Source organism: Spea bombifrons, chromosome 5 (genome assembly GCF_027358695.1).
Source record: "Spea bombifrons isolate aSpeBom1 chromosome 5, aSpeBom1.2.pri, whole genome shotgun sequence".
NCBI lineage: Eukaryota > Metazoa > Chordata > Amphibia > Anura > Pelobatidae > Spea > Spea bombifrons.
In genome coordinates, this window is record NC_071091.1 from 76,245,522 (window position 1) to 76,268,863 (window position 23,342).

The window sequence follows — 23,342 nt, forward strand, 5'->3', positions numbered from 1 at the left end:
GGTTGCACCAAGGTTTATACACCTTAATCACCATAGAAAGTTGTGGTTTAACCATCCATGATATTTTTTAACCCCTTAATGACAAAGCCCGTACATGTACAGGCTTAAAATGCATTGTTTTCAATGGGTTTAGGGACCGCCCATGGTCCTTAAGGGGTTAATTACTGCTTAGTGTTATTTTGGGAATATGATTACTACCAGACTCTTAGCAAGTTGATTGTATTGAGGTTAGATGAGACTAAGAGGAGGTGTATTCACTGGATAGATCTTCTTACTAATTAGCGTAGTGATTTTATAAAATTACAAATACAAAATGTTTAAGTTTGCGTTATTGGTTGGTCTAAAGTTCAACTGACACATTTACTAACATCAACTCACATTTATACAAAAAAATCAATCTCAGCTTGCATACACTCGCCTGTATGAGAAGGGAAATTGAGACTTAACCAAAAGAAGAACGAGGAATAAAATATGTGAATAAAAAAAATAAGAGGCTTGCTATGCCTACATCAATCCCTTCTCCTAGTACAATGTCATATAGTCAATTGAATTTAACCTTAGCAGCTGACATAAAAATATATATTCTAAAGGCATTTTACCCAGAACCATAGGTATAAATATTCCTTAAAGGTTGCAATAAAAGAAAATTGGTTCCATAAAACCCTGAAAAAATTAATGCTTATACATGAAATCACTTAAATTCATAAGATAGAAGTTTTATCGTTATAAAGCAAATCTTATATTTTTATTCCTATCTTGCCGTTTATGGTTACACTTTTAAAAGAGACAAGTATTTCTAAAGAGTGCCTTAAAAACACATTGGTTACCAAGCGTTTAGATGAGATACGTTTCTTGAAACAATGCAGAGATTGATGAAGAATGGAAATAATAGATTGGCACAGTTTTATCTCCATTCCTGCAGTAGTAATATTATTTATTTTTACAAAATTGCGAAAAAACTACAAATAAAAATGTAACCCTATCATGACATCATCATGAGTACCCTTTAGTACCCAAGAACGCAAGGGGATCTCTTTTTAATTAAAGAGAGTCACGTTTTAAAAAAAAGTTTTAAAAAATGTAAGGTGGAAAAAATACTACAAAAAGTAAAATAAAGAAAAACCTTTTTAAAAAATGAAGGAGTTAAAAATTTTCAATTACCCAGTACCCATCCAACATGAGACATAAAATATACAAATATATACAGTCTCAGCATTTTAATAACTCTTTAATATGTAGCCCCCTCTTTTTCAAGGGATCAAAGGTAATTGGACAATTGACCATACCTGGGAACTCTCCAGGTTTGACCCAGAGATTGCAGGGTGAGCGCTACTCCTCCGGTTCTCCGGGTCAAGACCCGAATCCCCCGGGCATGGGAGCGGTGTCTTGACACGCCCCGCTCCCCACCCATTTTTTCCTTCAAATGGGGGTGTTTTACCGCTGCCGTCAGCAGGAACTCCCCCGATGTCAGCTGGACCGCCTCCGATGTCAGCGGGACCGGCCACCAACATCAGCAGGACCGCCTGCTGACGTCAGTGTGCAGTCCTGGTCGCGTCCAGCAAGGGAAGGCTCCGGTAGCCAGAGCCGAGAAATTCCCAGGTATGCAATCGACTCAAAAGCTGTTTCATTGACCGGTGTGGGCTATTCCTTTGTTATTTCTTCATCAATTAAGCAGGTAAAAAGTCTGAGGATGATCTGAGGTGTGGGTTTCGCATTTGGAAGCTGTTGCTATGAACCCACAACATGTTGTCAAAAGAGCTCTACATGCAAGGGAGGCAGGCCAACCTTAGGCTGCAAAAAAGACATAACCCATCAAAGAAATAGCAGGAACATTAGGAGTGGCCAAAACAATGCGATACCTTCTGAGAATGGGTATGCATGGCTTCCAATGGCACTGAGTCCCTAGTGTTTATTGATGATGTGACAGAAGCAGCCGGATGAATTCTGAAGTGTATAAGGATATATTGTCTGCTCAGATTCAGTCTAATTCGGCAAAGTTGATTGGATGGCACTTTACTTTAAAGATAATGATCCAAAACATACTGCAAAAGCAACCCAGAAGTCTTTTAAGGCAAAGAAGTGGAATATTCTGCAATGGCCAAATCAATCACCTGATCTCAACCCGACCGAGCATGCATTTCACATACTGCAGACAAAACTTAAGGCAGAAAGACCCACAAACAAACAAACAGGAGGAAACCAGACATCAAGTAGTCATTGCCTGCAAAGGATCCTCAACATAGTATTAAAAATGAACATATTTATTTATGATTGTGTTAAATGGTCCAATTACATTTGAGCCCCTGAAATATGGGGATTGTATATGAAAATGGTCGCAATTCCTAAACATTCAATATGATATTTGTGTTCAATCCCTTGTATTACAGCTGAAAGTCTGCACTTTAATTGCATCGTGATTGTTTGATTTCAAATCTGTTGTGGTGTACAAAGCCACAATTCTGAAAATCGTGTCCAACCTCAAGTACAAGAATATAGCTTGAGTTTATTTGCATTATATATGTATATATATATATATATATATATATATATATACATACATAGAGAGAGAGAGAGAGAGAGAGAGAGAGTGATACCGTATTTGCTCGATTATAAGACGACCCTGATTATAAGACGACCCCCCAAAATCTGAATATTAATTTAGGAAAAAGAGAAAAAGCCTGAATATATTGTGAAGTTCTCAGCAACCGCTCGACGCCCCTCACTCTCCGTGACTCCGTCGCGGTGCCGGCATCTCATGTTGAGCCCCGGACTATTCCGGCGCTCAACATGAAATGCCGGCACTGAGGCAGAGCGAGAAGACGGGTGCCTCCCGCTCTCACCGCAGGACTCCGACAACAAGGTAAGTGAGGGGGGTGTAGTTTCAAGGGGCAGAGGGGGGGTGTAGTTTGAAGGGGCAGAGGGGGGGGTGTAGTTTGAAGGGGCAGAGGGAGGGGTAGTTTGAAGGGGCAGGGGGTGTAGTTTGAAGGGGCAGAGGGGGGGTGTAGTTTGAAGGGGCAGAGGGGGGTGTAGTTTAAAGGGGCAAAGGGGGGGTGTAGTTTAAGGGGCAGAGGGGGGTGTTAGTTTGAAGAGGCAGAGGGGTGGTGTAGTTTGAAGGGGCAGAGGGGGGTAGTTTGAAGGGGCAGAGGGGAGGGGTAGTTTGAGGGGGGTAGTTTGAAGGGGCATGGGGTGTAGTTTAAAGGGGCAGAGGGAGGGTGTAGTTTGAGGGGGTAGTTTGAAAGGGCAGGGGGGTAGTTTGAAGAGGCAGAGGGGGGGTAGATTGAAGGGGCAGAGGGGAGGTGTAGTTTGAGGGGGGTAGTTTGAAGGGGCAGAGGGGGGTAGTGAAGGGAGGGCGCCAGAGGAGTATTCCGCACAGGGCGCCACAACGTCTAAGGCCGGCTCTGGTGAAGACCTTTATTATTTACATAAACTCCCCCAGCCTATCTCTAACATTAGCAAGGAGACATATTTAAGCTGCTGAGACCCCAGATTGTAATTTATTGATATGTATTTCATTCAACATGGTACAGCATTAGCTTGACAACTGTCAAAATCATATTCAGCAAAAATAAAAGGAAAAGAAAAGGGAAACAAAAAATGTACTGAAAATACTTGTGATTTGTAGATTTTTTACCTAGTGTAAAATTCATTTTTAAAGATCTCAATGGAAGAGAAAATTCATGAAATTATTTGTATACAATACAGAATATGTTGTGTGCATACCCGGGGACTTTCTGAAGTTTACCAAGAGGAGCTAGAAATCAGACCAAACTTCCTGTACAAGGGATTGATGTTTGGCCATGCCCATTGACATATTCTGCCATAGGAAGGCAGTTCCACGGATAGCATAATCAGGGGGCAGATTGCCCTATTGGGCATGCCACTGCTCCATAGGCTGGTTGGGGAGACCACTATGTAACACTGTGCCCACCGGACAAAAATATCCCAGCACTCATCATACAGAAGGCAGCCGTGGAGGTAAATAGTGAGGGGAGCCTCACCCCTATGTGTGACTAACACTGCCCCCAGCCTCATAGAAGGAGTGGAAGAGTGAGTGGTCAAGGGGGCCTCCAACTTCTTGCAGCATGGGGTGATTTTTCATTTAGTTGTAGAGACTTCAGAATTGCCTGAATTTGATAAGTAACATAACTTCCACTCCACTGAGAGAAACCTCTCTAGTTCCAATTTTATATTATGGTACATATACGGTACTTTACATAACATTTTTATATAGAGAGGCAGTAAAAATGAAGAAAATACAATTTGAGAATAAGATTCGAAAAGGAAAAGAGCGCCATGCTCTTGGGAGCTTCCAGTCTATTGGGAGATTGAGGAGGAATGAGAAGGAAATAGAATGCCCTAATTGTAGCTAAGGTGATGTGGAGAAGTCAGAACTCATAATTTTTAGATTTATGGAAACAGGTGAGGAAGACTGTGCTCAAATGCTTACACTCTCTAAATAGCCCTTGATTTGCATTTCAGTGTGTGACATCTTACTAAGTAAAACAGTTAAGCTCCAAACATGCCTTAGTCAGGGGGGTCTAAATGGAACCCTTAGAAGATGAAGGATAGAGACAAATACACATATGATATAGAATCCTCATAAGGTCCTATCACTTTAATTCTCTCCAAATTTGTGATTATATATAGTTTTCCTCATTATTCTCTTAAATACTATTAACGATGGGCGCCAATATTTTCCCTTTAGGTCCCTTTAGCCACCCCTGACCTTGGTACTTTCTACTCAAAAAATATACAAATGCTAATCAGTGTTTATTATATTAAACACATGTGGCTCCTTATGAGCACAGTGCACAGTTGCTTTATGAACATATCAGTCAGAATCCATATAAATAAATATTAAATAGCTTTATTTTAAACACTGGCAATAAATGAACGCCCATCAACTAAAGAAACATCATGGGAAATAGAAAATACCGTATTTGCTTGATTATAAGACAACTCCCCAAACTTTGAATATTAATTTAGGGGGGAAAAGGCTGAATATAAGACTACCCTATAAGAAAAAATGTTTTACTAGTAAATATTAATTCACATACAAACTATTTTTTCACATTTAATTAAAACTATGATTGAGAAAAATGCATTTCTTGTTTTTTATTTCCTTTTATTTGCCAACCTGCCCCCCAGTTATGCACATCTGCCCCCCGCTTGCTCCCAGATATGCCTTATACCCCCTAAATGCCACATTGCCCCCTAGATATGCCACTCTGCCCCCAGAATTACCAATGCATCATCAGACTAAGGATCTGAATCTTAGTCTTATCGTCAGACCTTTGTTTGAGGGTATTTTTCAGAGCATTTCCAAATACAGTACATATAGAAAGTACATTCTTGAAATTATATCCAAGAAACAGAAGATAAAATTGAAATAGTCCTAAAGGCTTGTACCATGCAAATCCATGTAACATAACCAATTTTAGTAATTTGGAAATAAACCATAGATCTCAGAAAATCTATTAATCATGCCATCCTATTTGTTATCTTTTAGGTAGTTAAATAACATACCTAGCCCACTTTCTGCAATCTCAGATAGCGGGTTACTTAAGGGATTATTGATAATATGAAAACCTTTGTCCACTGGATTCCATGCAATTCTTGTCAACTTTCTTAACATAAACAGATCGTCTGGAAGCGTCTGTATGGAATTAAAGTCAGCGTTCAGTAGCTCAAGAGAAGTCAATGAGCAAATGGATTTAGGTAACACACGTATATTGTTATTCTCAACAATGAATATCTTCAAACATTCCAAATGTTTAATGCTGTCCGCAATAGTTTCAATCTTGTTGGATCCCAAATGCAGAAAATCCAGATTATTCATTTGAAATATACATGCAGGGATGTTCACTATCCAGTTATTACTCAGATTTAATTTTCTAAGGTTAGTTAAGTCACAGTAGGACCAGGGTAGTCCTGAAATGCAATTATGTGACAAACTAAGAACTTCCAGCTTTCTGCATGAACTCAGCTCCTCTGGGACATCACACAAGTAATTTGAATTAACAAATAAGACCTTGAGGTTCTTCAAGAGTCCAATTTCTCTAGGTAGGTAAACAATGTTATTGCCACATAAGTTTAACACCACTATTTGTTCGAGCTTTCCCAGCGCTGGAGGAAGTCTGACTAGCTTGTTCTGTGATAGATTTAGTTTTTGAACCTCTGTCATGTGCCAAATGAAGCTTGGTATTTCTGCTATGTCCTTCAGAACAAAGTTGAAATTGACACAGGTAGATTGATTTGTCTCTGGCGCTTCATTATTGTATAATGGTTTGAGAGAAATCTTTTTTTCGGAGAATTTCTGACCTTTTGTCCTTTTGGTCTTGTCGGATTGACTTGAAAACATCACTCCCATTGCTAAGCCAAAGAAACGCTTGCTCCGTCATGCAATCTTCGTGGTTGTGTGGTTTTGGATTTCCAAACTTGGCTGATCCACTGAACTGTAGAATCATACAAACTAATCAGGAGTCCGTTTTAGTCCTTCAGTTGTTTCCATGTTTTTCCAGAGTCATTTTAAGATAGATATAAGTTGTTTCTCTAAACTAGCTGCAGAAACCCGTGAAAGTGCTGATCGGACAGGCTCTTCTTTTCCAACATGATGGACCAGCTGTCACTGCCATTTGCTGTCACATTGTGTCTCAATTACCTACTAAGCATCCGTTAGCCACATTTAGGACAGGATTCTATTACCTGTGGGAAATTTGTTGCCTGACAAATTTTGTATAAAGACTAGTGACAACTTTGATTTGTAGAAATAAATCTAATTATTTAAATAATATTATTATTTATTGTTTTTATATAGTGCCATCATATTCTGCAGTGTTGTACAATAGGTAAACAGAACAAGTAATGAATAACATAACTATTAGAGAAAAGAGGGTCCTGCTCAAACGAGTGTACATTGTAAAATCTATAATGTACAGACTTGTACGTATACAGAATAATCTCTCCCTTCCTGTAGTTTAAAAATACATACAAATATGGAATAAAACATATTCTAGCACTATGGGTCTTTTTACAAATGATCACAAAACAAAAGGTTTTATTTTATGGTGCCACAGTTATGAGCTCATGAACTAAGTATTTTATAATCACACAGAATGTCATATACATAGTTAAATGCACTGTTTATTTTATGGCATTTTACATTAAATATGTGACATTTTCTACCTTGTATTGTGAAAGGCCACATGTTTATAAATGAAATGTCACAGTGCCATCTTCTGTTCAATACATACTGCTGCATTTGTCCTGCTTTCCTATAAAAAGAACACATCTGGAAAACTACTACATGTCATTTTTCTAGCAAAAATTTTTTATAAAGGTCCTTCAAAGGACGTCTTAGGCATTGGACATATCGAGTCAGTGCCTCATAGCGTCATGCACCCTTTGGTAAACTTGCTGTGGCAGCCGGTGTCGGCCTTTAGCATTTGGTTGTCTTCTGGATACACATGGCTGTACGCTGTGAGAGAGTAGCATGGGAATGTTAAAGTCAGCCACTGACCTTAAAGGGCAAATTTTAACCCCATTCTGCTATTCATTTTACAAAAAATGTTTTAATTGCCCAAAAAACCCCATGTATTATAAATTCAGGTTTAATTTGTTAGGCAAATCTTTCAATACAGACATTTCAGTAAGAAATATTTGCTTCTTAATATATATATTTTTCTATATAGTATTTCAGGAGACTCACTAAAATAATTCTTGCGTGTGTCATTAGCATGGGGTATTCGTTTCATGCATGTTTGTTTATCTGTATTAAAAATGGATGAAAAGATATACCCTTATTTAACCTAAAATTTCATGCACTGAGGTAACTATATAATCAGGAACAACTTGGATACAACACAGAAGCAGGATCTTAGGTATCAGGAACCACGCAAGTAGGACACAAACACAATTGAGGTCAACTTGGGTGTCTCAGGACTAAGTCCTGGATGACCCTAAAAGAGTAATAAATGGATGCAATTTTGTATTAAAGTTGGTTCAAAGTTACAAAAACAGAAGTATATTTTATTGTGAGCTCAGGTTGTACTGAGCTGACCCAGGGAAGGCCTCAGACAAATGGCTAAAAGAATATAGCGACCCAAAACTCTATCCAGTTCCACTCATCACACATTCACAAATAAAAGCTGCATAGGAATTACATGGATCCAATTATGGTGTAAAAGTCCTAGGCATGATTAGCAGATAAAAAAATATATTATTTGCTTACAATGTTTAATACAGAGAAGGCTTGGGCAACACAGATGGCAATGGCCCGTTGCCACATTGTTTCCAATGGAATCTTAAGAAACATATGAAAGAGAGGCAACAAAGAGCGACGAGAGTCACGCATGCTATTGTAACAAGTAATTGTTGTAGAACAGGGTGATGCAGGTGAGTCCAAAAGATTTTAGGAAGAAAAACAACTCTGGCAATTTAAGGCCAGTGGCTGGTAAATAATATACATTGCCAGTGATGTATTTATCTTTGGGGCTGCCCTAGCTCAAAGTTCTCCACTGTGCAGCGAGACACCTGTGTGCTTCATCACCTTAGGCAATACACCCTCCCCCCTGTTTTGTAGCTGCCCTCCCTGGACTTGCCGCCGGGATACATCACTGTATATTACACCTTCGCAAGCTGTGGCGGATTGTATCCAGTGAGTGGACACACACTGAAGGACTGCCACTGGAGGGGTCGTAATTGTGCATTTCATTCACCCACTGGCCCAGTGGCCATTTGCCAAATGTCTGGTCCAGACCTGGTGGTCAGCATTGCCCTTTAGATTTACAGATTTTAGTTTAGTATTCTGGACTACAGCTTAATACATCCTACTGCGATGCTAGGCCATTACAAGTCTGTAGCTGTTTTAGTTTATTAACCAATAGAGCTTTGGTTCACCATACAATACTTGATATAATGTGAAAACCACATACACAGACACAGAGAGAAAACAAATCATAGAGTTCAGAAAGTAAGAAAATAAGAACAACATGCCAAAACATTCTGAAATGATTACAGTTCCTCAAGGCAGGCAAAAGACGATGTGACCTTAAATAACCTGGGTGCAGATGTCCCTATTCAACAATGCCTGTCCTAGTATTCAAGTATATATACCACTCTGCCATTTAGGGGGTTAAAAGGCATATTATGGGGCAGAGTGGCATATAGGGAGGTATAAGGCATTTCAGGAGGCAGAGTGCTCTATTAAATGCCCCCTTAACGCCACTCCAGAAATGCCCTATGCCCCCATTTAACACACACACACCCTATACCCCCATTTAACTAACACTCTCTCTCTCTCTCTCTCTCTCTCTCTCTCGCGTAGACGTCAACCCGCTGCCCCGGCAACACAGCAGGAAGCACCGGTAAGTGTGTGTATGATGGGGGGGGGGTCGGGTGAGACAGGAGGATCCAGGTCCCCTGCAGCGGTGCGGGGGATCTGGATCTTAGTCTCCTAATCAGACCTCTATTTGAGGTCTGATTAGAAGACGACCCCGATTAGAAGACGAGGGGTATTTTTCAGAGCATTTGCTCTGAAAAAAACCTCGTCTTATAATCGAGCAAATACGGTATTTTTTTCAGTTTTCTATTTCTTTGGCAACAATCTAATTATGTGCCACATGACAATATATAATTCCTGACAAAATATGAATGACTCTAAATTTACATCAATAAATATATTTTCCTGTGTAACGATACTACACCTTTAATGTGACGACAGAGCTGTTTTGTGCGCAAATCAAATTGCACAGTTCTTAAGATCATAGGGGCAATATCTGATGTACTAACAGACAGCAACACGCCAGCCAACATAATAGAAAAGCTACATACCAGACAACATTTACTGTTGAGATAGACATCACATAAGGCATTTAAATAGAATTCCAGAATGTGTGATAGAGGCAGACGTAGGAACAATCTCAGTACAGACTGATGCCAGAATTAGTTTACTTTCAATTGGAAGTGTAGAGAATACATTGTAGACTGTCTGCATTACAAAACTTCATCGCTGATATGTCAGACCAACGAAACCATTTGCAGTGTCACACGTACTTCATTCAAACACACACACGTTGTACTAAATGCTTTACCAAACCACACAACACTTTTTGGCAAACCTGTTTTATTCTCAAAATAACTGTTGCACAGCTAGCGGGTAGCTGTTAGTGATTCACAAGGAACCTGAAATCCAGAAAGAGTGGGCCTGTCGAATGCTAAAGGATGAATGTATTAAATATGTTAAGGAACATATAGAGTGTTTTGAGCATCATTTATTATCTATTCTCTTTTTCTTGCATGGGGTGTTTGCAGACCAACAATAATGCCATTAACCACCACACCTTTACATTTTATCATACTAGTAAGCAATCTCCATACTTTCCTAGACTTATTATATTGTTAATCATTTCTTGAATATTGTTTGCATGTGTTTCATTTGAGTAAGCATCACATTCATGGGTTTTATATCATTGGGTAAAATAATACCAGTGATACTGAAGTTTCACTAAGCTTTAAATATGAAATTGGCCGATCTCATAAGAGTCTGTAGAGAAAACACTGTATCTCAATAGATAAACCACATTTTAAAAAATATCTATTTCTAACTTAAAAATACCTTTGCTGTCCCCCAGAGCCAGTTATTCTCCATGTTCAATGTCTCTTTAATGTATGCAACCTCCTGTTGCTAGCTAATTTCCACCATATGTAAAGTATATCCTGTATATTTTCTAATGGACTATACATAGAACTAAAGAGCTATTGTTAATATTTCATGAAATGTTCTATATGTTTCTGGCATATGCTAAGGGTGTAGGAGTATCTAGCCAACCTGAATCGTTTTTTCCTCTAAATGGGATTTAGAGGAAATGTTCTTGAACTTTTTACCCCATTCTGAAGTTTGATATACAGATTTCTTGCTTCCCAGGAAACATGTTTTACAGATCAAATGGTTGTTATATGTGGAACATTTAGTTTGCCATATGATTCCAACTCTCCCTGTTGTACAGCTTTTTTTACACTTGATGTTTGCCTTATAAAAATAGGCTCGTATCTAGCAAAATGGGCATGCATAGCTACGTAAAGGAGCAGTCTAGTCCCCCAAATTTTATTTTTATTTAATAACGCATGTTGTCGTCCGGTTTGAATCGACTGTAATGCATTTTTGTTGCACCCTGACGGATCATTTGGAGTTAGAAAATGTAAAAATCAAAAATAAACAACTATGAACAATTCACCCTACAAAAAAAAATAGATATGGCGGGTATGAGTTTACTTGGGGGATGTTACTGAAAGAAAATTGAAGGGTTTTTTTTCAGTAGTGGCACTTAACCTATAAATAAAATCAAATATAAAAGCGATTTGTTTTAAAAAATCACTATTTTTAATATATTATTATTGTACTAAGTGATGGACTATACATACAAAAATCAAATAACGTGTGGCCAACAGGGCCGGCCCAAGACATAAAGCAGCCTGGGGCGAAGTTTAAAATGCCGCCCCCCCCCCATTATCTACCCTTCCTCTGCCCCCCCCCATTATCTACCCTTCCTCTCCCTCCCTCCCTATTATCTACCCTTCCTCTCCCTCCCTCCCTATTATCTACCCTATCCCCCCCCCCTTTGTACTTACCTTTCAGAAGTCCTGCGGCGAGTCTCCCTGCTCGGTATCGGTGCCGGCTTGTAGTGCTGTGCACCGGAAATGGCGTCACTTCCGGTGCTCAGCATTACAAGCCGAGACCGAGCTAGAGGGCTCGCAGAGGAGAGAGAGGGGCGCCGAGCGGGTACTGACAACTTGGTAAGCGAAAACCACTCGCCGCCCTCACTCTCTTCTGCTTTAAAAAAAAAGGGCTTGGGGCGGCAAAGTGTCGGCCCTTCAAAAGTGCCGCCTGGAGCAATTGCCCCACTCTGCTCCATGGTAGGGCCGGCCCTGGTGGCCAACAACAGCTGCATCTGACAGAACAGGCAATTACGTTTTTTATGGCATATCCAGCCAGTGGTCGCACACTGCAGAGCGGAAGATCGGGTAAGCAAGGCCCTCTCTTGGCCAGTGGTCTGCCAGATGTGTGTAGGTGCATTAACCACAAAAAAAGTAAATTATGTTTTTTTTAACTCCTTCTTTACTGAAGGTACTTTGTACCCAAACACTTAGAGCTTTTTTTGTGTTTTTACGATATGCTTGTTTATCTATGATTTCCCTTTTTCATTTTTACTGTACTCATACAAATTATACATTATTTTTTCAAGGACAGATAGGGCTTTCCTTTGATGCCACTTTTAGATGTATAGTCCAACATTTAGCATGAATAATATATCAAAAAATAAAAAGTGGCCTGTTTTTATATGATTTCTCTATAATTGTCACTAAAGTAGATGAGTTACCCAATACCCCAAAATACATTATTTTAAGTGTCTTGAGCATTCAAGTGTCTTATAATGGCATACATTGCTTTTTTAAAGTTTTGGTTATTACTTTCACAGTTATTACCGTTGCAGTCAAAATTATTCATCCCCCATTTCAAATCGGGTTTATTGACAAAATGTACAGACTTTCCACTGTTTGCAATGAACAAATCAAACACAAATATTGGGAAAAAACTCAAGCCAACGAATGCTTCAAGCGGTTTCCTCAAATTCAAATGAAAATGCAACTTAAAATGACAAGAAATGTCATGTCCCCCATTAGACCATGCATTATGCAGGGCCAGCACATCATTCTCGCGTGAAGAACCTGCCACTTTTGCCTCTTGATAAGTTGAGTTGAAATTGCAACTCGTATGCAAACTCATGTAAAAAATCTGGTTTGAATGATTAAACCCCGGTTGGATTGTATTTCCATTTCTCAATAGTTTCTCGTACATTTTCCCGGGATTGAAATTAGATTCCTCTCTCTTTCAAAAGCAAAGGGCTAAAGGGTCAACTGCACATCTTTGGACCCCTGTCCAACTCCTTCTTCTTTTAAAGTGACCACTGCGGCACAGCTGTTAAACATTCAGTTTTCCCTCTGGCTACTGATTTTGGATTAGGAGCATAGAAGCAAGAACTTCCTGTCCCATAATTGTGGGGTCTCATTCCCATTCTGTTTTGCTTATTTTTACTTATTATCTTTATTACACAGAGTTTACAATTGTATACTTTTATTTATAAGGGTACAAATACAAAAACATTGGTAACATTTACGAAAATTATTATCCCAGATCTACTCCGAATTTAATTACGGTCACATTCCAGATGTACTGATTAAATGTGCAAAGCTAAACTCTTTGGCTGTCATCTGCCTGCATGAATGGACAGGCATCCCAAAGTAAATTTCGGCCCTAGGGCAACTCTTTTATCCAAAAGAATGTCTATCCTATTTCTAAGGCAGTAATTAAAACGTGGTGTCCAGTTTGTGTATTCTGTCGTGGAGTACCTTATCCTGTAAATATTAAAGTGTGCAATTTAAGAACACTTTATAATAATAATAATATAATAATAAATAAGACATTTGTAGTGAATTTTTCCTGTTTGATATGACAGGTATAAAAAAACCATCTATGTTGGCAGTTAACACTAACAGGATTTACGGGATTGCATTTAAATTGAATTTAAGTTTGTTAATGGTTATGGTTATAGATCAAATCGCCTCCCCTGATAAGTCCATTTCCAACTCCAATCAAGCTGAATTCATGCGCATAGACAAGTTGATTTGCTGTTCATAGACCTAGTGCAGTTCAGTCGAGTAGTGAGTATACAAGATGTCCAATGTCGGCCAACTCAAGTAAGTTTACATGAGCCACTTGACTCAACTGTCAATGTTACTAGTAACTTTGCGCAGCTTTGACAGTTGTATAGTACATACCTTTGTGAATAGACCTTATACTATGATCTTGACTGTAGGCAGAGACATATCTGCCCCTGCTGCCATCTACCATACTCAGCGCTGGGATATGGCATCATATCTTGGTGCACCGCACATAGGACACTATGGAGGCTGGGTTAAATAGGGTTAAATTTGAATAAAACAAGCATTGTTGATTTTAAATTCAGAGACTTTAGTTTATGTCTCCTTACATGTCTGGATCTTAGAATGTAAACAGCCAGAATGTTTGCTTCCTCTTCTAAATTTTTGTCTAGTAATTTTCCCTGTCTACATCCCAAAGCAAAGCTCTAATTCTGCGTAAAATCCACAATGATTACATAGCTCTATTTCTAGTATTTAACATATAAAATGGGCAACAAAAGTCAATACCCCCAAAGCATTTGTTTTTTTTTTCATTAATGTGGATGTGTATTCACTGTGCATTATAAAGGACCATCCTTTCAACATTTTTCTGCAAGAAAGACTTAGCTGGCCCCATATAATGCATAGTTCAATGAATGATCTGACTTTCAAGGAATATATTTTGTACATATAAAATATGCTATATACAGGGCCATCTAGGATAGTTTTGGAGCTCAAGATGACTGGGGTCGTCCCTTCACTATGTAAAGTGAAATCAGGGAGATGAAACTGCAACTCTCTGCAAACTCCCAACCTTTGTGTTTTATTTTAATTAATATTATTAATAATCATTAATCAAATAACTTTATGATCCAATACTAGAAGATAACATACACAACATATATATATATAATTGTTTGCAATAACTTGTTTTTAGCTAATTTATCCTACTGTAAGATATATACATATATATATATATATATATATTACACTGAGTCCCAAAGTGGCTGAAACAATTGCAGTACTCAGTGTTATTTTTAACATAGGTATAATAAACACCCACTACTAAAATGTTTGCAAATGAATAATTAGCAATGGTTTTATTGTATCTCGCTGTGAATACAGCAACAATATAACAGATTACAGTGAGCTTTTAAACATCTGGTTTAAGGTAATTTGTCTCCAGTACTAGTTCTGACTCCGCACAGTAATCACACTGCCAGAAAGTAGGGATAACAAAGATCTTTCATCAGGAAGTGTTTTAACAGTCTATTCACAACACAATGCTACGGCCAACATGTGAACCTTTGCAATGGCTGTGCATACTAGAACGTATAGGGGGAACTGCTAAATCTATAGGAGGCTACTACTAACCAATGATAAGTCTTAAAAAACTCAGATGAAGCAAATGTTTCGAAATGCTCTGATGTGGACATATATTTGGCACGGATCCTGCTTAGTTCCCAGAAACATGGCCGCATAGCAATATGTATATATGCCTATGTCCTGGTTATCATAACAAAGAACACATATCGTGTCATCTTGGTATTGGAGAAGATCTAGTACTATAGAATTGTTATGTTATGCACTATTTGTTATGTCCTGTTTGGCCATTGTACAGCGCTACGGAATATGATGGCGGATTATAAATCTAGAAAGAAATAAGTGGAAGAGCTACATTATCTCTTATACCTTATACTAACAAGGGCAAGAAGGTATACCCACGCCAAGAATTTTGCCCATGAACCTAGAGGGCAAATTAAAGATATTGGACGGATGGTCTTATATGAATTAAGTTGACAAGAATAAGTTTAATTATAAGAGGTGATTGGTTGAAATAAAGGAAACCTGATAGGGAATGGACATCTGGAACAATATGTGGGGTTATGTTTATTTGTATTTATTTGTTTTTGTTGCGACTTACAGCATATAAATGCTTTAGCTCTGTCTTTTGTTATCTTTTTTTCTTTGAACATTTAAGTCAATTCATTTAAAAAAGGAAAAAAAAATATTTCAATAATGTACATCTTTTTAACTACATACTTTGAGAAAATTGTGAAATATTCACAGATGGAATCAATGAGAATGCAACTGGGAGGAGGCTGACCTTCAAAAAGATCACTTTGCTCCAGAAAAGGAGGATCTACTTATCTGTTTCAGAGATAAGGCTCAAAGGAAGAAACACGGTGTCTGCTTCATGAGAAGTGACCTCTTCACGCAGTACTTATATAATTAAAACATTTTCTTTTAAATTATATATTTAAAATCTCCGAGCATAGCTAAGACGCTAGGATGTGGAAGCAAAGTAAGTGATTGGTGTAAAGAATAAAATCCGTGTGGTTCTAATGAAAAAGAGAGGTGGCTAATTGTTTGAGGTCATTGTGGGTCATTTGTCAAGTATCTGAATTCAGGAACAAAGGGACAACAAAAGGGCCAGTAACATCAGATTAATCAATTACGAAATTTCCATGAATTTCAATCTATATGCTTCCCGACACACAAAAATAAAGCGGAATATGGCGTGAAAGGCTCGAGCCATTAAAAAAAAGTATTAATTAGTAATTAATATAAAACTGTTGTTTCTGTAAGTCAAATTTTTATGTTATATACTACATATATGTCCTGTCTACCCATTGTACAGCGCTACGGAATATGATGGCACTATATAAATCAATAAATAATAAAAAACTACTGTGAAAAGTGAATTTCTTGCTCTGTGCCATTGTTCTGACAAATCTACATATTCACCCCATTCTCTGGACTTATTAGACCCCAATGTGAACTTGTTCAGCAGATAACCCTTCGCACATCAATTAAGCTCTCAGTGGGGATGATTGACCAGAGTGACTTCTGCTTTACATGCACTGCATGTTCAGTTGATATTTACTAAGGCAGCTCATGCAGTAAATACCTCTGTGATGAGCATGTTATGGGTAATTGCATTGGGTGTTTGTAGGAAATAACATCTGTAGCCTTCATGTTCTGACGTTTTATCTGCTGCAACAAGTCTCAGACTTAAAAGATAAAGAGAAACATAGAATTTGATGGCAGATAAGTACAATTTGGCTCATCTAGACAGCCCATTTTTCCTGATGTAAAGACTTAAACCATCATCTTTGGCTTAGATTCAGGATAGCTTTATGACAATCCCATACAGGTTTAAATCCCCTCAATGTATTTGATTCCACCACTTCTGTTGGGAGGCTGTTCCACTTATATACAACCCTCTTTGAGTTACATTTTATCCATCTAGTGTCAGCAGACTCCGTCGAGCTCCTGCAAAAGAGGAGAATAAGAAATGACCATTAACAGTTAAACTGAAAATACAAAAAATGATATGAACACACATTAAGAAGCAATATATATTAATTCAAAAGGGAATATCTGCGCTGATAAAGACTTCACAAATCCCCGTTGGCCAGATGAACTTTAAGGATCAGCTAAAGAAGAAAAGTGCTAGACTAAAAGTATAGAGTTGTAGCCGTAGAAAAAGAGCAAGTTTAGTAAAGATGACACCATAATTGGCTAACAGAAAGTATAATAGATTGCAAGCTTTTGAGGCTTTAGGTCTCTCATTCAGGCATATTATACCTATTAAAAGAGGCAAACATGGCGTAGCACTGCCAATGGCGGCATCAGCCGCTTCAGAACCTCTTGGAAAGAATACTTACCCAACAGTTCTGACTCAACTAAGAAGTGGAGCAAATTGTTTAGGTAGTAGCACCAAACAATGGCCTACCCAACAGCCCCATTTTATTGGTTGGTATGGCGATAAGACCACTTTGAAATTCTGCCCCTCAATCACTTTACTTACATAATCCCTATTATGTGTTATGAGTCCCAGTCACCTCCCCATTTCTGCATCTCTTGTAGCATGTGAATAGCTCATACGTCGTCAGCTAAGACCCTTCTGACCCACTTAGCCCCCCAACAACACTTAATCCCTCTCCGCTGTCCTCCCTGATCCCCCCAGGACGAGCTCTCACATAAAAGTTCACTGCCTCTATCCCACACACACTTTGTGGGTTAAACCTCTCAGAACACAACATGTTTTCAGCCATTAACAGTTTCAGTTCGCACCACTACAATTCCCCATATAAATCATTTCATTCCCTACACCGGAGATCATCCGGTAAAACGGACGTCCGTGCAAATATATTGTAATTTGACCGCGCATTAGTAAGATTCCACCCCTTTTAAGTCAATGGTTTCTTCCCCCGCCTCAACCCCCTCCCCTCCCCGGCACCAGTCCCTCTCCCCAAAGGACTTTGAATGGGTGAAGATAGTGGATGAGGATCAGAAAGGATCTGCTGGGGGAGAGCGGCTGCTGGCAGGGAGGATACGGAGATCCCTAACTCTGATGAACAAATAACTTCGTTCCGGTGGTTCCCAGGCATCCTGTCCGCGGCGATTCGCCCCACAAGCTGCCAGATCCCATTCGGAGTGTATTGCGAATGAAAGATGCCATCCCGCAGGGTGCTGTTGCTTTTGCTGCTGTGCGCTGCCGTACGGTGCCAGCTCAGAGGTGAGATCTTACCGGACCCTGTAATAATGCAAGGGCTGGGCAGCCGGCGTGTCCAGTTTGTGGCAGGACTGCTCATCAGCCTCAGCCAGCGGGCTGTCCAAGATGAGGATGCTATGAGTTGCAGTTATAAGTTGGAGACACATACAGCATCATGTAATTCGACTGTCTAGACAGAGATGCATTGTGTAGGAATGCCATTTATTGTGTGATGGGATGCCACACAAAGCATTCCAACACACATCACTCCAAGTGTATTGCCACTGACATACTTTAGGCTTCTTTAGTCAACTTACTGGGGGAAATCATGTTAGAATAGCTCTGGGTTTTTTCTCAATAAGACTCTTGTTAGCATGATTGATGCTTACTCTTAAATGAAAAGTTTATCTTCATTAACTCTTCAATCAGCTGAACACATTCCCTTTACATATTCTGCACTACAATGGGCATTCTGCAACAGATCACACTTCACTACCCACACTTATTACTTCTAAAACTGCATTTTAACCTTAGATTCAGGAAATCTATATATTTGGTCAGTTCTGCATTGTTTTTTTTGTTTTTTTTTTTAATTTTGTCTTTAAAAGAAAAGCATTGTTTTTTAATTATTGTTTATTCAAAACATGGTATCATGCAGAAAGTGTAAAAAAAAAATAAGGATTTTTTAGCATTTCTCCCCAAATCTCCCATTATTGGAGGTATTCTGACATAAAACAATAACTGAGAATAATAAAAGTTACTATTTCCCCTACTATAACACTTATCCTCACATACTGAATGGCAAATTATGGCAATTTTAATGACTTAATAATATAACTAATAATGTTCTCAAACTTTAAGAAAAAATAATAATAGTAGCTTTAGGTGGTTCTGTGCGATAAAATTTGTTTCTGAATTTTTTGGAACCAATCAAATTTAAAGTACAGTTTTTATTAAAATATAGCCTATTATAAATTACCAAAAAAAGGTGATCGGTCACATACAGCGCTACGGAATTTGATGGCACTATATAAAACAATAAATAATAATAATAATGCTGGGCTCTCTCCATTGTTTTATATTATATGATGTTATATGTTTGTCTGTGTGTTTTTCAGCCAAATATTTTTGTCTCTAGCACAACACATAAATCAGCGATATGTGGTTCTTAAAATATGTGTAATATGTATAATATGTAAATATTTTATGTAAGTAACTTGTGAATGCTTCCAAACTACCATCAGACGCCATCCCACGCTATGACGGAGTACAGTTTACTTTATCGTGTGTAGGAAGTTTAATTTTAAATATGGTAATGAGGCTCTTCCTTGCAGATGCCATTCTAAGCCTTTAAGTATTTGGCCACCTGGGCTAGTGGGAACAACTGTGCAAAGCTACCTTATTTGCTGAAATAGGTCTTTGACATGGCTAAACTGTGAAAGCAAATGTGTTAAATACACCACTGATAGTATGCTATGATGGGGTGAGAATGTCAAATAAACTCAGTAAAGCCAGAGGTTGTACAGACCAGTTAACACATCAAAAGGAGAAATGAAAAGTTAGAAAGAGTAAAACTTTAAAGTTAAATGTAAATTTTTCACCATTTTGTCATAAGACTCCTTAAATGTGAATTTTCTCTGAACTTTTAATGGATTGACAAGTTCTTGCATCGAAATTAGTATGGCTTCATCATGGATGGGTTTCTGTATCACTAACATTCATTATAGCCCACAAGGATATCTGGTAGTAGACCTTTTTTGGAGACAAAATCCACAGGAACATATTTAACAGACATAGAGAGAGAAAGGAGGGTCCTTCTCGCCAGAGCATGTTCCTCCTTATCTCTATGAGCTGAACAGTATTGTGATTTCCAAGTCCTGCGTGTGTGGGAAGTGAGAGAGCATAACCCAAACACAAGGAGTGTTGTGTCACAACTGATATCTTCATCATACATTGTGTAGCTACTACTGCTTAATGTCTTTTACCTGTCCGGGAATCCATTCTCTTTATGATCATGATTTATGTTATACACCTTATCCCGAAGGCCATAACTAGAAACTTTTAAGATTTTCTAATCAAATAATACTCACTAGTCACTCATCTAATGCATAATTATAGGTTAACATTCCAAACAGAATTAGGGATGTCGTGTGGCCAAAACTATTGTATATTGTGGTTGCATGAAGCACACTACACCTAGAATCCATCAAGTCCTTAATTTGTAATGACTACATATACATTAAATATTGACGGCATTTAACCTTAAAGTTCTAGTAGTTTGTGACAGTTGTGTAGTTGTTTCTGTTAATATATAACAGAAGAATGGTGACCCTGCCATAGACAGCACATTCCATGCTTTTATATTGTTGGCTTTAAAGCCTCTTGTAAATCTTAACAATTTTCATAGTGCTCCAGGGACGGGTTAGATAATACTATCATTTCCTGAAAGCTTTGCATAACACAATCTCTTTTAAAGATGGCTGGACCAATGGTTTAAGCATCTACTGTAAAAAATATCCAGAAGATACAGGATATACCTTACAGAAAAACCAGCTCCTAGGTTAGCAGGACATTTCAACAATTAATGAAAGCTCTAGAATAGATCTTATCACCATGAGTTTAAGTAGACATGTGGAAAATTCCAGTTTTAATGGCAATGATGCGATTGTGTTGAATGCATTATGGGTAAGCGAGGTCATGTGAACATAGTATGATCATAGAATTAAGTCTTCAGGTCACTTTTGCTATGGACTGATACATCTAGATAGGCAGTTTGTGGTTTACTTCTTCAGTTATTGCACAAGGAAACATTGTAACTTTTTAAGACAGCATCCACTTTATGGTGTATGGACAGAAAGTAAGTAGCTTTATACTGAAACTTTTAACCTTCAACATGAAAGAGATTCTGCGCAAACTCCAGTCATGATGTCAAAAGAGGGACTAGAAGTTACAAACAAAACTATTTAGGGTTTGAGAGGCTTAGTGGTTGCTTCAGATGAAGAATTAGACTTATGGGTATAGGGGTGAAGGGCTTAGTGGTTACCTCAGATGATGAAGCAAACTTATGGGTGAAGGGTTTGGTGGGTGCCTTGGATAAAGAAACAGTCTTTGGGGTATAGGGGTGAGGGGCTTGGTGGTTGCCTCAAATGAAGAAGCAGACTTATGGGTGAGGAGTTTGATGAGTGCCTTGGATGAAGAAACAGTCTTAGGTGTATAGGGGTGAGGGGCTTGGTAGGTGCTTCAGATGAAGAACCCAAATTAGGTATAGGGGTGAGGGGCTTCAATCAGATGAAGAAACAGACTTAAGAATATTATACACAGTGTAAAACATGCCTTTGTCACAATTTCAATGTGAATTTAAAGAGAGTTGAGTGATCGTGGAAAAGCTACATGACTGAACCTCAGACAAAGATCATAACCTGCAGACTATTTTGAAAACCCAACTTCTTCCATTGCATATTATCATTGACTATGTGGCTGCTTTACAATGTCAACCGTACAGGTGACATTAATTTACCCTGCTTACAAACTTCCTCATAGGGCTATAAATAGAATTAATATTTTAGAGCTTCTTGATCCAAGAAGAAATCTGATTGCCTTTTGGAGTCAAGAAGAAATGTTTTCTCCTAATGACAGTAGAAGTATTATTAAACACTCATCTACAGACACCAGACAAGCCAGAAGGCTTGTTTTTCCCTCAGAAATCTCATGGTGCTGTCACAACCACAAGGGATTCTGGGTAGGTGAATGCAAATAAGGTTAACAATTATCACCTTTGCCTCTATAACCACTTTATACATGGATCCCTTGAAAGTAATTGCCCGCTGTACAAGACAGCCTATAGACAAAACTCAGGAAGAGGTACAATAGCCAGATCACCACTCATGGACAGCTGTTTCATCCTTCATGGGACTCGTCAGCATGAGGTTGTGATACTGGCTTAATAGTTGAGGCTTGGGGTAATGGTACCCCTAATGACAGAATTCGAAGTAGCTTAATTAGGGTTTTTTTGCCTTTTTTGGATCAAGACTAGGAAGGTGAGGTAGAAGGGCTGAACTTGATGGACTTAGGTCTTTTTTCAACCTTATGTGCTATGTAACTATGTAACTATGTATCTGGTGTACATACATATGGTTTTTGTTATATATCTGAGCAGCTGATCCAGAAAAAGAAACAATATTGTGTTTGAAATAACTTGGGGATTTGTATTTCTCCATTTGGTGCAAACTGTTCCTAACTAGTTCAGCATGAAGACTTGTTATTCCTCAGTTATTTATTTTAGAGATGAAAGGAGGGTTCTAAATCAAAAAGCTATACTGTGTTTTTTGTTAATACTAACGGAAGCCAGCTGTGGATTAGGTCTTTGTTCTCCATTGGAGATGACCCCTGTAAGAAATACCTCAAACAGCATTCGGGGCCGGGGGAGGTGTTTGCCTTTAATGAATGACTCTTCAAACCTGTTGCTTCCTAATTTCCATGTTCCCCAGCAATATACTGTAACAACCTCAGTCACACTTGAAAAACCTTGTAAGACTGGTGGTGTAATAAAAGCACTCATGCGTTGATAATGTGTTGCTTTTTAGACTTTTCCATAAAGTCCCGGGCTGCGTGTAACTTATAAACTTTTTTTTCTTGATTTTAGAATAGAAGAATGTTGAACATTACCCCCCATGGCATGCACTTCTAAAGATCACCTTGATATCATATAAACGACATAAGGTTAAACAGTTTACTATTCACAATATATTGTTTACTATAAACAATATATCACATAGGACATAAACAATGTAAACACTTATTTTAAACTGTATCTTTACTAGACAAAACACTGCTTCTGCCACTTCAAGTGTGTGGGAGATGGGGAGTTACATGCATCTTATTTTACAGAGAAGCTCAGACGTACTCTGATGTACCTGGGAGTAACATACAAAGTGACGGCAGATAAGAACCATTCGGCCCATCCAGTCTGCACAACCTCAGAATACTTTCCGTATCCTATATCTAGCTTAGCCTTATGCCTATCCCATGCTTGCTTAAACGCCTTCACTGTATTAACATCTAGCAGAGTTCAAAATACCAATGCTATTATTATTACTTAGTGACTTTTATAGCGCCATCATATTCAGCAGCCTTGTATAACAGG

The 23,342-nt window shown here is 38.4% G+C and overlaps 2 protein-coding genes across 2 annotated transcripts in view; one reads left to right on the forward strand and one right to left on the reverse strand.

The window, feature by feature from the left end:
* Positions 1-5,247: 5,247 nt before the first annotated feature.
* On the reverse strand, positions 5,248-6,370 carry LRRC30 (leucine rich repeat containing 30). The gene has a single exon (XM_053467859.1). It carries the CDS (start codon positions 6,368-6,370, stop codon positions 5,492-5,494), a length of 879 nt encoding a protein of 292 aa, XP_053323834.1. The 3' UTR covers positions 5,248-5,491.
* An 11,614-nt stretch (positions 6,371-17,984) lies between these two features.
* Positions 17,985-23,342, forward strand: part of LAMA1 (laminin subunit alpha 1) — a 69,337-nt gene continuing 63,979 nt past the window's right edge. The window contains exon 1 of the mRNA XM_053467061.1: positions 17,985-18,223. Within this exon, the coding sequence (XP_053323036.1) occupies positions 18,160-18,223 (64 nt within the window). The 5' untranslated portion in view covers positions 17,985-18,159. The remainder of the gene's footprint in view (positions 18,224-23,342) is intronic.

Coding starts and splice junctions, on each gene's coding strand:
- LRRC30 (XM_053467859.1), bottom strand. CDS start 6,370: ATGGGAGTGATGTTTTCAAGTCAATCCGACAAGACCAAAAGGACAAAA.